We start from the raw sequence: 17,403 nt of genomic DNA, 5'->3' as shown, positions 1-17,403 counted from the left end.
AATCGCACCCGGAAGACCACTGGGAGCCAGTGCAGCTCACGCAGGAGGGGTGTCACGTGGGCACAACGAGTTGCGCCCATAACCACCCGCGCGGCCGCATTCTGGACCAGTTGGAGCCTCTGAGTGCTCTTCAAGGGGAGCCCCATGTAGAGAGCATTACAATAGTCCAACCGGGAGGTAACAAGGGCATGAGTGACCGTGCGCAGGGCGTCCCGGTCCAGAAAGGGCTGCAACTGGCGAATCAGGTGAACCTGATAAAAGGCCCCCCTGGCCACGGCCGTCATATGCTCTTCTAAAGACAGCCGTGCATCCAGGAGGACACCCAGATTGCGAGCCCTCTCTGTGGGGGGCAAAGATTCACCCCCAATAGTCAGCGATGGCACCTGCTGACTATATCGGGGTGCCGGGAGCCACAGCCACTCGGTCTTGGAGGGGTTGAGTCTGAGCCTGTTCCTCCCCATCCAGACCCGCACGGCCTCCAGGCAGCAAGACATCACATCAAGGGCATCGTTGGGGTGGTCTGGGGTGGAGATGTACAGCTGAGTATCATCAGCGTACAGATGACACTTCACCCCAAAACCACGGATGATCTCGCCCAGCTGCTTCACATAAATGTTGAACAGGAGGGGTGATGTTGTTGGTAGCCAATTAAAATTACTTGCTTTTTACTTGCTGACTTTTCCACTGAAATGTCCAAGGATGTCATGGGGTTTTACTTAGTCACAATTGCTGTTAGCTCTGATTTTGATTCTTATGCTAGTTAAGTGCACTGATCTTTATTTTCATTTCTCACCCCATCCCAATTCCCCCACTCTATCCTATCCTACTCTACCTATAATTATTATTACCCTATGGCGTTACAATAGCCAGGACCATAATGCTATTGCAGAATAGTAGATTGGCTTGCCAAGGTACCAGCCCTGTTATAGGACATGTTTATGTGCTTCCCAAGGTCCGCCAATGGAGGGCGAGCTGGCTTTGCACCAGAGAGAAAGATGAGTGACTCTTCTTTAAGGCCCCCTTCCTTCCCGGAGTAGCCTCACAAACGGGCATCACAAGCAGGAAGGTTCAGAGCCATCAGGAATCTGCTGCCTGCACAGAGCACCAACTCGTTTCCCCACGTAGTGGTACCTATCTATCTACTGGCATAGAACATGCTTTTGAACTGTTAGGAAGCTGGGGTGAGTGATGGGAGCTCACCCTGCTAGGCAGAGCTAGGGCTTGAACTGCTGGAGCTGAGAACATCTCCAGCATTATTAAGCCACTGAGCCACCACACCTATGTTCTACCTATAATGATATCTGGGAATGGCCATGAGATAATGCTGCCTATGAAATAATTAAGTAAGTGACAGAATAGCCCACAGCTATATAAGGGCAGAGAAAGAAACTCTAATTTATCAGGTTTGTAAAAGGGATGGTAGGAGATTTGTACTTTCAGACTTGCAAGAATTTGTTGAGTTTTATAGATGAAGGAGCACAGTTCTGATTTTTCATTTTGGAAAGGTGTTATTGGATCACAAGGAACTTCATTTTGATCTAGCAGCTACCTTGCTTTTCATTGGAATAGGATGAAATCTAGCTTTAAAAAAGCATATACACAAACACACTGAGCTAGAAAAAAAATTAGCACAACAGGATCCCTAGTAAAGAAAGTGAGGCTGTGTTTCTTAAGTGGCAACTTCCTCTGAGCTTGCATCTATTCTGCAGGGATGGGAATTTTATTTTTGCATGCTCCTTTTTTAAGGATCTAGCCTCAGTGAAGAGCTGCCCTCCAGAAAGGAAGCTTACGACAGCTTTAAGAACAGCTGTCTTTAAGAACAGCTCTGCTATTTGTTTGTTTGTTTGTTTTAATCTAATAACAGAAATGCCCGGGTGTCTGGTCGTTGTTAAAGGCTGGAGTTCAGCTTTGCCTTGTTCAATATGTTCATCTGAGATAACTCACAGCGTGACAATTGAGACTGACATTCACCTAAGTATACAAAAAGGCATCATTTGCTATGCCAGATGCTGTGACAAGATATCAGGACTATACAAGACAGGGGGGCATGGGACAGAGAGACAGACAGAGGGACAGACAAACAACAACATTTAAGGGCTGTATGCAACAAGGAAATCCAGGTGAGTTAGCCTTACGTGGAAAAGGCATTGTTTTGCTTCTCACAACGGATCCCTTTGCAATTGTTGGGTTCTTCAGAGGCACTCGTCTCATAATAGAAATAAAGCTGGTTGAGTCCATTGGCAAAAGCTAGCAGTACCAGGCAGTAAATGAAGAGGAACTTGAGAATGTCTAGCAGCATACGTCCCAGAGAGATTTGCAGGGGTCCCAGGTGAGAGTTTGCTGTAAACAGGGAGATGAGACGCAAGGAGCTTAAAATGTTTGAAATGGCAAAGAGGGCTTCTGCTATCAGGGTTGGGTGCCACATTTCCCATTCCTCCCTTGGACGGGAACCATTGTACTGCAAGAAATAATAGGGGGAGGGGAGGGAAAGGAACACAGGTGAATGCTTGCAAGTCAACTCTTGAAGGCACATTATTTCATGTCATTAAAACATTCTGCTCATTCTCTCTCTCTCTCTCTCTCTCTCTCTCTCTCTCTCTCACACACACACACACACACACACACAAACACGCACACACGTGCATGCAAGCAGGTAGACTAGACTAATGGAAGGCTTTGCTGCCAAACAGAGAGGGTTATCTCCCTCTAATTCGCTCTCTCCCTCCAAGGCCTCCCCATACAGGTAGTCCTACACATATAGCAGTTTGTTTAGTGACTGTTCAAAATTATAACAGCACTGAAAAAAGTGACTTATAATAATTTTTCACACTGATGACCATTGCAGCATGCCCAAGGTCATGTGGTCAACCTTTGCCATTTTCTGACAAGTAAAGTTAATGGGGAAGCCAGATTCTCTTGACAACCATGTTATTAACTTAACAACTGCAGTACTTTACTTAATAATTGTGTCAAGAAAGGTCATAACATGGAGCAAAATTCACTTAACTGTCTTGCTTAGCAACATAAATTTTGGGCTCAATTTTGGTCATAAATCAAGGATTACCTATACTTGATTCCCAATGCATGGACATAGCAGAACAAAATAAGCAGGCCATCTCTCCCTTCCATTAGGACACAATCCTGATGACCAGGTTTGATAAATTATCCTGTGATTAAAGAACAAACCCAAGGAAACCTCCTCCAATCATTAGGAGCGTGCATGAAATAGAAATTGCATCTTATTGCAAGCTTAGAACAAAACAGCCCCATCAAAATGTCACTTTGGAACAATTGAGTTGGCTGGCTTCTACTGGAACAAATCTCAAAACAGCTGAAGCATTTTATTTCAACTTGAACCTCAAAACATCAGTGTCCAAGCCCATCAGTTTTGTTCTGAGCTCAGTGTACTTAAAAGGGCCAGGGTGATCTCAAAACATTGAGTTTGAAATAAAGTTGTGTTTGAATATTGCTTGCCAAGAAAAGCAAGTGTGTCCCCCACCCTTAGGGGAAATACAAATGGATTTGTTTTGCATCTGACCAAGCTATAAATTCAATTGAGTTATAGGAATGGAGAATACTTAAACTTCTTAAAAAAAATAAAAGTAATTCTTTTCCAGCACAGAGGATCTGAAATTGTGTACAAACCTATTTCTACATGATTTCTAATTGTTTCTGACAGTTCAGACTATTCTCTACAGCTGTGAACGTCATGGATAGAACTTGTTTTGTAGAAGTCCCTTAGAAAATTTACTTTTAACACTTCACTAGGTCTTCATCTGGAAGTTACAAGAAGAGACTGAGAGGCTAATGCCAGGAGGGTTCTAGGATACTAAATATGTCTTGTGGTCAGTGACAAATTTCTCCCCAATGTGTGTGGTTCATGGTCAGTGTGTCTGCTGAATACAACAAAGGCAGAACGTGATTAAATCATTTTCCTACCCAGATTTTTTTGTTTTAGAGGGGGAGAAGGGGGAATAAACTGAAGGACAAACTCTAATGAGCTTAGTTTAATTAAAAAAACATTTCAATGACATCTTTCTCTTGTCCTGGGTAGTTTTGGCTCTTTCTTGCCAAAATGCTCAAGACAGCATTCCAAATCCTAATGAATATCAAAGAGACCTGATGTCAGCAGTCCCAGGTAGATCTGAGAGAAAGACGACCAGATGAGCTAATTCAACTTTAATGAATTTGGAATTTAGATTTAATTTCGCTTGGATTACAAACTGATTGGTTGTATATAAAGGTCGAAGAAGTGAAAAACTGACTTTTTCTCTTTTTTGACTTGATAAAAACAGATGTGGATTAAAAATAAAATGGTGATTTGTTAGTTAGCTGAGTGGAATGGTGGATTATAGAGAGAAATCTGTAGGAGAAAGAAGAGCATGACATGGAATTGTCTGTTTTGAGAAAACCTTTGAAGAAGTGAGGAAAAAAAAAACCTTGAATTTTTAAAACGATAACTGGCGAGAACTAAGGATGATATGTTTTGCCTATAAGAGGATAGACTTTGGTGATTAAAAAAGGAGGACCTTAATGTGTCTTAAAACTGGAATAATATCAACCCAGAAAGAATAAAATGGAACAGGAACTTAACGAACTGATAAAGACAATGTGTTTGGAAATAAAGGAAATGATAATAAATTTGCATGGAAAATCGAAATTCCAGGATGTAAAGACTGAGCTAGAATGCCCTGAAGATGAAAAGGAAATGACTAATGAGAAACAAGAAAGAGATTTAAATCTGGAGAGCAAAATGGGTGATGTCATGAACAGAACAGAGAAAGTGGATGATGAATTGGTAATGTTACAATACAGATCTATGGAGTTTGCTCTGAGACTGAGAGGCCTGAAGGAAAATAGCAAAGAAAATTTAAAAGACATTTGTGCTGATGTTATGGCTGAGATAATTAAAGAAAGACCAGAAGATGTGGCAATCCAAATTGACAAAATTTACAGGGTTACTTCCTGGTTGGCAAAACAAAGACAGCTGCCACGAGATGTGGTGATTTATTTCACATCTAGGAGGATCAGAAATGAAATTTTACAAGCTTCTTACAATAATAAAGTTCAGGTGGCTGGGCAGGTGGTGGTGGTTTTGAAAGAGATTCCTCCAAAGATGTTGAGGAGCAGGAAAGACTTTGGCTTTTTGGTAAATGAGCTGAGAAATCAACAGGTGGCATATAGATGGGACGTTCCAATTGGTCTAATAGTGACTTATAAAGGAGAAAGATAAACACAGTTTGGAAGGCAAAAGATTTTTATGTAAATGTGTTACAGGCTGGATACCCACCCTCACCGGGGGGGAGGGGAAGGAAGAAAATGGAGATGTTACAACAAGAAAAAGATGGAAAACAGATACAATCCTACGCTGCAGCTGCAGCTGGAGGAATTATTATGGAAGAAGATTTGGATCTTGGGGGTTTACCCCCAACTTTGGAACCACCTAAGAAGGGAGAGCCGAAAGCACAACTGACCCGATCAACTTATAAATTGCAACAACAACAACCAAAAGGGCAACAATCTCAAGATTCACCTCAAGAAGTTCAAAAAACAGAAGCAGTGGGGGGAGCTAGGCCGAAGACTAAGGTGGAGGAGGAGCTTCAGCTGATGCTCACAGGCTTTGAAAGGCTAAAGATGGCAACTAAATTCTTATCTTGGAATGTTAATGGCCTAAACTCACCACAAAAAAGAAAGAAAGTATTTCACTACTTGAAACAATTTAACAATGATGTTATTTGCTTACAAGAAACACATATTAAATTATCAGACCAAAAATATTTGATAAATTCAAGATTAGATGCAAATTTTGTGGCATCAGTGCCAGAGAAGAAAAATGGACTAGTCATATATGTAAGGAAAGGACTATCAGCTAATCTAATTGAGGCAGATGATCAAGGAAGATATATTGCAATTGAATTATTGACAGGCTTTATAAAAGGAAGACAGATGAAATATAATGTTAGGCAAATTATAAACTTACTGGAATATTTGGAGAAAAATAATCAGGTCTCTGCAGTGTTTATATTTGTGGATGCAGAGAAAGCATTCGATCGATTGAACTGGCAATTTTTGTTTAAAATAATAGAAAAAATGCACTTTGGGGAGCATTTCATACATTCAATTAGAGCAATATATCAGGAACAAACAGCACAAATAATAATTAATGGAGGTTTAACAGATGTGTTTAAAATTGAGAAAGGTACGAGGCAGGGTTGTCCTTTGTTGCCATTGTTGTTTATTTTAACTTTAGAAGTTTTGTTGAATAAGCTACGTGATTCTGATAAAATAAAAGGAATTGTAATTAGACAGCAGGATTATAGATTAAGAGCGTTTGCAGATGACCTGGTTCTCACTTTATCTCAACCCATAGAAGCGGCTCCCTATATGTTGGATATAGTAGCTGAATCTGGTAAAGTATCTGGATTCAAAGTAAATTTACACAAGACAAAGATGATAACTAAATAACTAAAAATTTATCTATAACTCAAAGAGAAGAGTTAGGGAGGATAACGAGGTTTGAAGTAGTTAAAAAGGTTAAGTATCTAGGAGTATATATTGCAGCCTCAAATACGAAATTGTATAAAAATAATTATGAAATTCTTTGGCAAAAAGTACAGAAAGAAATGGAAAAATGGAAAAAGTTACAACTTTCACTACTGGGAAGAATAGCAGCAATAAAAATGAATGTATTACCTAGGTTTTTATTTTTGTTTCAAATGATACCAGTGCTTAAAAAAGATGGAAATCTGATGGAATGGCAGAAAGGGGTTAATACTTTTATTTGGGCTGGGAAGAAACCAAGAGTGAAACTGAAAATTATACAGGATATACGTGAGAGAGGAGGTCTTAAAATGCCTAATTTAAGATTGTATTATGAAGCAGCAGCTTTATCACAAATTAGTGACTGGTTTAACTTAACTGAAGAAAGAATGTTAAACATAGAAGGTTATGATTTGTTATATGGATGGCATGCTTATTTGTTGTATGAAAAAAAAGTGGATAAAGTGTTTAAGGGTCATAGAAATGCATTGTTGAGGGTTTGGAAAAAGTACCAATATAAGCTGAACTATAAGATACCTATATGGGCAAACCCCAGACATGTAATAGAAAATATAAGTACAGAACAAAAAATAGAGGTGATTACCTATAAAGAGCTTCTTCTTTTGGAAAGGGGTAAGTTGCAATTGAAATCTCTAGATGAATTAAAAGAAGAAGGGATAATTTATACTTGGTTTCAGTATGGTCAGCTTCAAGCTAGATGGAGGGAGGATCAAAAAATTGGGGTTATGCAAAATGAGGAAAATTTGGTGAAACAGATTAGAGATCAAAGTCAGATGCATATTAAAAGGTTGTCTAATGCATTATTGGAAATAGACTCAGAAACTGAATTGGTTAAAGATTGTATGATTAAATGGGCACAAAACTTTCAGGAACCAGTGATGATGGAAACGTGGGAAAAGATTTGGGTCAGAAATGTTAAATTTACGCAAGCACAAAATTTGAGAGAGAATTTTTATAAAATGTTTTATAGATGGCACTTAGATCCTAAGAAATTATCATGTATGTACTCGAATTTGCAAGCTAAATGTTGGAGATGTGAATGTAATGACGCAACCTATTATCATATATGGTGGACTTGTAAGAAAGTCAAGGCATTTTGGATAAAAATTTGGTGGGTGATGCAGAACATTTTGAAAAGAAGGTTGAAATTTGAAATATCCTCAATTGTTTCTATTGGGTATAATTACGGACTGTACAGTTTCAGAGACTAAATTGATTTTGAACTTAATATCAGCAGCTAGGCTGCTGGAAGTGCAATATTGGAAGAAGGACTCTTTGCCTACTATTGAAGAGTGGATATTGAAAGTAACAAACCTAGCAGAAATGGCGAAAATCTCGGCGTACTTGAAGGACCACACGCAAGAAAGATACGTATCGGAATGGAGAAGATGGATTGATTATATTCAAAATAAGTATCAGACAAGAAAATATCAAATAGCTTATGAATGAATGTTAGTATTAGAAGTATTTGGTTATCTGTAGTGGAGTTAAGGTTTCAGTGGGGGAGGTAGTACTTTGAGGATAAATAGATTAATCTAGTTTATGTTTGATTAAATGAAATACCTTGTATTTTGCTCTGGGAAGTCGGGGGGAGGGTGGGATGAAGGCGGGGAAAGGGCGGGGGGAACAGGGGGAAAAATTTTTTTGTATTTTCTTTTTGTAAAACTTTTCAATAAAAAAAAGAGAGAGAAACAAGAAAGAGAAATGGATAACAAAGAAGACAAAGACAAAGAGACTGACTATGGAAAATTAAACAATTGTAATACTAAGTATGAACAAAAAGAAAAGAAACAAAGAAGGAAAAGAGGGTGGAATAGGAAAAATATAAAAAAAATTAAATGATTACACTGGAATTTACAGTGGAAATATAAGAAAAAGGGAAAAGAGATGGAAAATAATAAGAAATAAAGGACAAAATAATAGATTTTATGATTTTAAAACACAAAATAAGTATACTGGGATTAACAACGAAAAGATACAAAAAAGGAAAGAGAAAGGAGAAACAATGGGAAATATAGGGCAGAATAGGAGAGTGCAGAATTCTAAAATACAAAAGAAAGGAAGAAGAAGGAAAAAGAAAAGTAAAAGAGGGTGGTGGAGAAGAAAAAATATTAAAAATATAAATGATTACACTGGGATTTACAGTTGAAATATAAGAAAGAGGGAAAAGGGAGGGAAAACAATGGGAAATAAAGGGCAAAGATTTCATGATTTTAAAACACAAAATAAATTGTTAAAGGTGTTCAAGGATCGAGCCCAATAACTCCAACACACAGGTATTCACTTAATCAGTAATCTTTATTCACAATACGTCTCATCTTTACAGGTGCTGTTCTGGAACTGGAACTGGCTCTGGGCCGCATGGTTGGACCTTAAGTACCCCTGAGGCGGAGCTAAGGTAAGAAGGGATCAATGGGTTAGGGTGGACCCTCGGAGTCGATCTTGCCAGCCCCCCTGCCACCAGGCCTGGGCTTGAGGTCAGGCATTTATATGTGACATAAATTCATTGAGATTAACAATAAAAAGATACAAAAAAGGAAAGGAAAAGTAGAAACAGTGGGAAATATAGGGCAGAAAAGGAGAAAGACAGAAAGAAATGAAAATATTTTCAGAACTGTAAATTTATTTATTTATTTATTTATTTATTTATTTATTTATTTATTTATTTATTTATTTGTCGCATTTTTATGCCACCCAACTCCCTAGGGACTCTGGGCAGCTTACAGCAAAAAACAATGCGAACAATATCCCTAAGGTGACCAGACGTCCCGCTTTTGGCGGGACAGTCCCAATTTTTAGCAATTTGTCCCGCGTCCCGCGGCGTTTTAAAAAAGTCTCGATTTTTCATTCTGCCTCCTGAGTCCTGGCTGCCTCCTGAGTCCCAGTTGATGGCTAGAGGGAAAAAAACTGTTTAAACTCTTGCCGCGGGGCTTCAAAGGGCTGCCCTACAGGTGATCAGTGTTAAAAGAAAACAAATGAGTAGACCGATGCCTGCAAAAACAGAAAAAACAGCCCCTTGCAGCTTCTGCATAGGTTAATTAGCACAAGTTGATTAGCTCGGCTTCCCCACCCTCAGCTTTACTTTACTTTACTTTATTCAAATTTCTATACCGCCCTTCTCCTTTTGGACTCAGGGCGGTGAACAGCCAAGATAAAAACATCTATACAAAACATCACAGTTAAAAAATAAAGTTAAAATAATTTATAAATTTGGCCCATAATTTAAAACTTGTCAATTTAAAATCAATATTAAAATTTTAAAACTAACCCTAAAATCAAGACAGACCGGCTAACTGGAAAAAATAAGTTTTTAGGGCCCGACGAAAAATCCGAAAGTCGGAGATCACTCGTATCTCTGGGGGTAGATTGTTCCATAGGGTAGGTGCCACCACAGAGAAGGCTCTCCTCCTGGGGGTCGTCAGCCGGCATTGTCTGGCCGACGGCACCCTGAGGAGGCCCTCTCTGTGGGAGCGAACCGGCCGGTGGGAGGCTATTGGTGGCAGAAGGCGGTCCCGTAAGTACCCTGGCCCTAAGCCATGGAGCACTTTAAAGGTGATCACCAACACCTTGAAGCGCACCCGGAAGTCCACCGGAAGCCAATGCAGCTTGCGCAGGAGAGGAGTCACATGGGAGCGCCCCGTCGCTCCCATAATCCCCCGCGCAGCCGCATTCTGCACCAGTTGGAGCCTCCGGGTGTACCCCAAGGGGAGCCCCATGTAGAGAGCGTTACAATAGTCCAGACGAGAAGTGACGAGTGCTTGAGTGACCGTGCGTAGGGAGTCCCAGTCCAGAAAGGGGCGCAACTGGCTGATTTGCTCTCAGCTGTTTTGTGCAGGGCTCTGTTCTGTTGCTAGCTGCAAAGAGTTCCTGGAGCAGATTTTTTTCCCCCTAGCTATGCTGAAAAAGCGAAAGCGAAAGCAGGGTCTTTGCTGCAAAGTGACAAAATGAGGCAAAGAGAGATTTCTTTTCTTTTTCCTCACCAAAAAAGGTAGGTGCAAAACTGCAAACAATGGGAAATTTAGGGCAAAAGAGGAGAGTTCAAGATTTTAAAACACAAAAGAAAAAAAAGCTCTATTTAACTAGGGAATTGTAATAATTGAGATACTATTAATTGTATATTGTGTTGAAAGCAGAAATGGTTAAGTTGTGGTTTGGAGGAATATATGGGGGAAATTATTTGGTTTATTATTATTGGTAAAATTAATTAATTGGTTTGTAAGAAATTGGATTGCATGGAAATAATTGGAATATTCATGTTCATATTGATTAATATACAAAAAAGATAGTTATATAACTAATTGATTTATATTAAAATGTTGAATTTGTATTAAACAACTGCATTACATAATTAACCAATGTGAGGATGGATATAAAAATAGATGACAATGCGAAGGGGTATAATATAGAATAGAAGGGAAAAATTGAATTTGATTAAGATTAGAGATGAGGATGAAGGGTAATATTGTTTTTTTTAAAAAAAAATAGATGAGGAATAAATATGGCAAAAAGGAAATATAGAAATTGTAAATTTAATTGAAATGACTAAACACTGTTTAAATTTGTGAACCGGCCAAATACTCTGTTCAAAGAAAATACATTGTATGTTTGAATGTGTGTTTCTAATTATTGCTATTTATTCATATTTGTTCTCTTTTATTCTTTAAAGTTTAACAATTCATTCTTTATCTTAATATCTTTATATTTGTTTGGGGCTGGCTTTCTTCCCTTTCATCTTTTTTATTGTACAGCAATCTTTCTCCTCAAACCTACCACCTCTCTCTTTTCTTTCCTTCTTACTTTCTCTTCCCCCCACCCTCTTCTTCTCCTCCCTACTTCCTCTTCCTCTCTCCTTCTCCTCTCTTCCTCCCTCTCTTACCCTCACTCCTACTCTAATTTCCCTTCCCTTCCTTCATCCCTCTCTATTGCTGTATCCTTTTATGCATATGGACTACTCAGAGGGCTGAAAAAGTTATTTTTGACTGGTCCTCACACTTTTGACCAGTCCTCGAACTTACGACTATCCTCACATTTTACATTTTTGCCCTATCTTATCACCATGGTGAAGAGAAGCAGTTGTGAAATGAGTGACATGGTTGTTAAGAATGTTGCACGGGCATAAATATGAGGATAGTCATAAGTGTGAGGACCAGTCAAAAGTGCGAGGACCTGTCAGAAATGACTTTTTTCAGCCCTCTGAGTAGTCCCTATACACATAGCCATGGCCACCCGGTCACATGACCAGCTAGCCACGCCCACCCAGTCACATGACCTCCAAGCCATGCCCACAAAATAAGCCACGCCCACAATGGTGTCCCTCTTTACCAATGTTAAAATCTGGTCACCTTAAATATCCCGTAAAAATTTTTTAAAGGAAAACATTAAAAACCCATACACTATATTCCATGGCTGGGTCTTGCAAGATCGCCGTAGCGAGATCAACGGCCCCAGGCCTGCCGGAAAAGCCAGGTCTTCACCGCTTTCCGGAAGGCCAATAGGGTGGGGGCGGTCCAGACCTCAGGAGGTAATTGGTTCCAGAGAGCCGAGGCAGCCACAGAGAAGGCCCTCCCCCGCGGGCCCACCAACCAACATTGTTTAGCTGACGGGACCCAGAGGAGACCAGCTCTGTGGGATCTTACCGGTCGCTGGGAGCTATGCGGTAGAAGGTGGTCTCAAAGATAACCTGGCCCTGAGCCATGTAGGGCTTTAAAGGTAATAACCAACACCTTGAATTGCGTCCAGAGGCCGATAGGGAGCCAGTGCAGCTCGCGGAAAATTGGTGTAATGTGGGTGTATCTAGGTGCACCCACAATAGCTTGCGCGGCTGCATTCTGGACCAACTGTAGTCTCTGAACACTTTTCAAAGGTAGCCCCATGTAGATGAGTTAAAATTGCCTTGGTAGTACAGTGGTCTAAAGCACCCTGTTATTAAGACTAGCTGCCTGCAATTACTGCAGGTTTGAATCTTGCCAGGCTCAAGGTTGACTCAGCCTTCCATCCTTTCTAAGGTAGGTAAATTGAGGACCCAGTTGTGGGGGCAATAAGCTGACTTTGTAAATATACAAAAGGATGAAGGCTATTGCTTAGTGCATTGTAAACCGCCCTGAGTCTCCGGAGAAGGGCGGCATATAAATCAAATTAAAAAAAAAAATTAATAGATGAGGTTAATGTCAGAAAAAAAGAGAAAACAGTGATATTAATTAAGTGATTTTAAAATAAGGGGAGTATAGAGCTGTATGAAATAAAGGGAATAAGACGTATACTCTATATTTTAAGTTTTAAATATGCTCTATTGAAAACTGGAGAATAACTGTCATAATTGGAATATTTCAAACTATATATTTGAAACATAATCCAAAAGAGAAAAGAAGGTAAATTAAGAATATTTTAAGAACTAATTGGACTGGGTAAAATGAGAAATGATTAAGATGCGCTTTATAAATATATATTTGAATAAGTGGAAATATATTGTTAAGATATTTTGAGAAATATATTCAATAATTGAAATTGAATGTAAAACTGAATGAAATCGAAATGATAAAAATGGTTTAAATGTTATACTTGCAAGAAGTAAAACAGAAAAAAATACATTGGTAAAAGTTAAAAAGATAAAAGATTAGAAAATTGTTTGAGTAAAGATTTGAAGGAAAAAAGGGAACAAGATGAAATATACTGTTAATAATTAAAAGGACAAGGGATCGGGGCTGCCTGGACTCCACAGTGGAAAATATTAAATTGAAAATGAATACAGCAATAGAGAGAGATGAAGGAGGGGAAGAGAATTGGAAGGGAGGAGGAAGGAGAGAGAGAGATGGAAGAGTAGGGAGGAAGGAAGGGAAGGGAAATTAGAGTAGGAGAGAAGGTAAGACAGGGGGAAGAGAGGAGGAGAAGGAGAAGGGAAGGGGAAGTAGAGAAGAGAAGAAGAAGGTGGGGAAAGAAAGTAGGAAGGGATAGGGAAGAGGGAGAGGGTAGGTTTGAGGAGAAAGATTGTTGTACAATAAAAAAGATGAAGTGGAAGAAAAGCAACTCTGAACAAACAAATATAAATATATTAAGATAAAGAATGAACTGTTTAAGAATAAAAGAGAATAAATATGAATAAATAGTAAAGTTAGAATCTAGGGACAAATGAAAATGGTGTTTATGTATGCAAGTATAGAAATATTGAGATATGTTTAAAAAAAAGAAAGGGGGAAGACAATTTTGGCAAAAATTGTAATTGAGTAAAATGTATTTGAATTTGATCAATTGTATAAGAGAAGAAATGGCCAACACTGTTAAAAAAAAAGATGTGGGTGAATGTGGGAGAGGAGAAAAAACCAATAAAACTTTTTTTTTTAAAATCAAATATGTAGAATGAAACTGATTTCAATAAAAGAACTTTTGATCTCATTCACCATAGATCATTGCATGGTAGAATATTTAGCAGAAGTTAGTAATGGTATGTGGGAAAGATTTCTGGTTCTCAGAGGTGACATTATTTGAATTATGAAAGTTTTTTTCTGATGTCAAAATATTTCAACCTCAGAACATCCATGCTATTCTTCAAACAGTTCATTCTGAGTATGCTGGAAGAGTTCCAGTGGTTAAAAAGAGCTGTTCCACCCTCGATTCTGAAATCAGAATACTGTTGTGACCGAGGCCCAAGTAGTGATTACCAAACACAATTCAGTCCTCAACAAACTTATTTTATTAAAACAGCTGAGAATTAATTTATTCTCAGCTTAGTCCAAAACAAAATTCTTAATAACTAGTCCATCAGCCTTTTCACCAATCTTTGATGTCTTTGGCAACCTGCCAAAGGCTTTTCTTGGCAAAACGCACACAAAGTTCAAGAGACATTGACAAGAAGCACGGGAATCAACGTTGCTTTTCTACAAAGAAGCCAACAGCTCGTTGCTCCTCTTTTAAGCCTTATGGGAGTGGCCAAACATCTTCTGGCCTTACTTCCGTGTTGTCCTTTTTGCTTTAGCTGCTCTTCCTGTTCCTCTGACTCTCTGCTGTCTGCCTCTGGAGGCTCCGGAATCCGCACATTGCTCCCAGGTGGTCCTGGCCCCATCTCTGCCTTTGATGCAGAGCCCTCGTCCGGGCCTTCCTCTGACTCCAGGACTGGCCCATTGCCCCCCCCCCAGCCTCCTCACTGTCCGACTCCGCTGCCAGGTCCGCAAGCCGCTTGCAGACCACAACAAATAGTTCATTTCAAGGCAAGATCATTCTGTTACTTTCTAAATGATCAATGTCTACTTTGAAACATGGTGCTGTTGTGGCCCCGCCCTCTGAGCCTGTCCCATCGGAGGAAGAAAGCTCCGAGCATGAGGAAGAGGAGTCAGCCAGGCCTCCCTCTCCAGGCCCCTCCCCTCTGGCATTGTCTCAAGTGCCGGCTGAGGGAGAAGAGACAGCTGATTCAAATCAGAGTGATGAGGAAACATCATTCCTGGACGCACGCCTCCGAAGGCGTGATAAACGTTTGCAGCAGCTTAGGAGGCGTGCTAGGGATTAGAACTGAGTCACTGGACCACACCCCAGAGACTATATAATAGAGGGTAGTGGTCAAAGGATCCTTGTGACGAACAAAGCAAACCTTGAATAGTCACTAAAGCCTCGTCCGGAGCTGCTGAGAGAAAGATTTAAAGTGTCGGACATTTGGACTCTTGAGTATTTTGTCTTTCTGGTTTACTTTGAAAATAAAGTCACTTGGCAGACGGTGTGTCTATCGCTGCCAAGTGGGAGATAAGAACTGGGTGCGTTCCAAAGTGTTTCCTTAACACTCGACTGGCTGTGTGTGTGTGTGTGTGGGTACGGGGACAGATCAGGTGCCTACCTTTAAACATTATTGAATTTTGATCTCTGCTCACAGAAGGTACAAAATATTTTCAACGTCCAAGAAAGAGCATTTAAGAATGTTTCGATGAACTATACTGAATAGCCAGGCAAAACAGTAAAGAACTATGTGGCTAGGACTTATTTCTGGAGCTAAGCAAGAAAAGAAAAAATAGAGGCCATTGAAAAGATCCTTATAGGAATCAAAATCCTAAGAAGTTATACAAATTCTAATAATTAGAATTAGAATCAAACTGGGAGTAGGGAAGCAAAGCAAATCCATTCCCACCCCACTCCAGGGGGAAGGATATTGCAAAATCTCCATTCCCACGCCACTCCAAGGCCAGCCAGAGGTGGTATTTGCTAGTTCTCCGAACTACTCAAAATTTCCGCTACCGGTTCTCCAGAACCTGTCAGAACCTGCTGAATTTCACCCCTGCTTTCACTCCAATCAGACTGGTCTCTGTGAGGGGATCTCACGAAGATCGATGGTTCATTGAGGGCGCTTCCAAGAAAAGGCAGCACACAAGGATGCAATCAAGTTAAATCTTTATTTAGGAATAAAGTAGGTAAAATGAGTTCCCTGGCATGGAGGCATCCATCCCTGGATTGAGCCCATGGATCAGTCCCATAGAAAGGTAGAACAAGAGCTCAAGAGCAGTCCCTGTGCAGGGGTTCTTATAGGGGCCCTTGGTCCCTCCCTTACCAAGGTGTGCGAGGGGGCTGGGGGGCCATTAACTCTCCCCAATGGGGCTGCAGGGGCCGGAGCCCCTTGACCCACCAGTGGGATCAAAGGTGTCTCTTTTCTCCCATATGGTGGCCTTTTAAGAAACTGCCATGGCTGGCACAAAACACCTAACAATTCCCCTTCTTGCCAGCCAATGGCAGGTGCCAGAGAGTATATATGAGAGGGCGAGCAGGTGTCATAGACATGTACACGTTTACAGGACCAAACACAAACGCTTGCACAGAAGATTGTGTCGGTCAATGGGTACAGGTTTTGTGAACAGACCCTATGTGCAGGGACTACTCAGAGGGCTGAAAAAATTATTTTTGAGCGCTCCTCGCACTTTTGACCGGTCCTCACACTTACGACTGTCCTCACATTTTATGTTTTGCACCCTATCTTGTCACTGTGGTGAAGAGAAGCAGTTGTGAAATGAGTGACACGGTTGTTAAGAATGCTGCAACAGGCATAAATGTGAGGATGGTCATAAGTGCAAGGATCGGTCAGAAATTACTTTTTTCATCCCCCTGAGTAGTCCCTATGCACATAGCCATGCCCACCCAGTCACATGACCAGCTAGCCACGCCCATCCGGTCACATGACCACCAAGCCATGCCCCCAAATAAACCACACCCACAGAACCGGTTGTTAAAAAATTTGAATCCCATCACTGGTAGTACCAATGAATCAAGATGCTACCCTGAAAGAAGGTAAAACTAAGGAAAGGTAGGGATTTGCATCAGAAAGAGAAGAGCCAAAAGCATTTGCAGAGGTTCTCTGTATGAACTATTTTCTTTAAGGACCACAGAAATGAATCTAGGACAACTTGCCATAGCCAACTCACGGCCATCTAACACTTATCATATTGACTTATCCCGCATAGAATTGTTCATGGTGAGTTTTCCTGTGGTAGGTTGGCTGCAGAAAAATGGCCACAGTGAGTTGGCTTGCAAGTTAGCCATGGTGAATTGTCCCATTTCTCACAGAGAGATGCAACAGAGCGGTGGATGCCATGCACATTTACTTATCCATAGTAAAACTATCCAAAAAATATTTTCCTATTCATTTTCTCTGCAAACAGCTTCTACTTTTCATCCTCTTCTTTTCTGTTTGCCTTACAATAGATTTCTCTTTTCTTTTTGGATCTATTTGAGCTTATTTTATTGCTCTGAGTTACCACTCAGTGCTGTCCCTGTTTTCTGCTAGGCTTCCCTTGGGTTTTTTAAAGGAAGCTGGGGAAACTAAGCAAACAGCAGAACACTTGAGAGATGACTGCACAATGAGAGACAACACATTTA

At 40.3% G+C, this 17,403-nt stretch overlaps 1 protein-coding gene across 1 annotated transcript in view; it reads right to left on the bottom strand.

Moving 5' to 3' along the window:
- TRPC5 (transient receptor potential cation channel subfamily C member 5) overlaps positions 1 to 17,403 on the bottom strand; it is a 286,202-nt gene that overhangs the window by 67,810 nt on the left and 200,989 nt on the right. The window contains exon 6 of the mRNA XM_034435068.2: positions 2,136 to 2,458. Within this exon, the coding sequence (XP_034290959.1) occupies positions 2,136 to 2,458 (323 nt within the window). The remainder of the gene's footprint in view (positions 1 to 2,135; positions 2,459 to 17,403) is intronic.

This window comes from Pantherophis guttatus, chromosome 12 (genome assembly GCF_059756535.1).
Source record: "Pantherophis guttatus breed Tessera chromosome 12, ASM5975653v1, whole genome shotgun sequence".
Classification (NCBI taxonomy): Eukaryota; Metazoa; Chordata; class Lepidosauria; order Squamata; family Colubridae; genus Pantherophis; species Pantherophis guttatus.
This window is presented reverse-complemented; position numbering and strand designations above follow the sequence as displayed.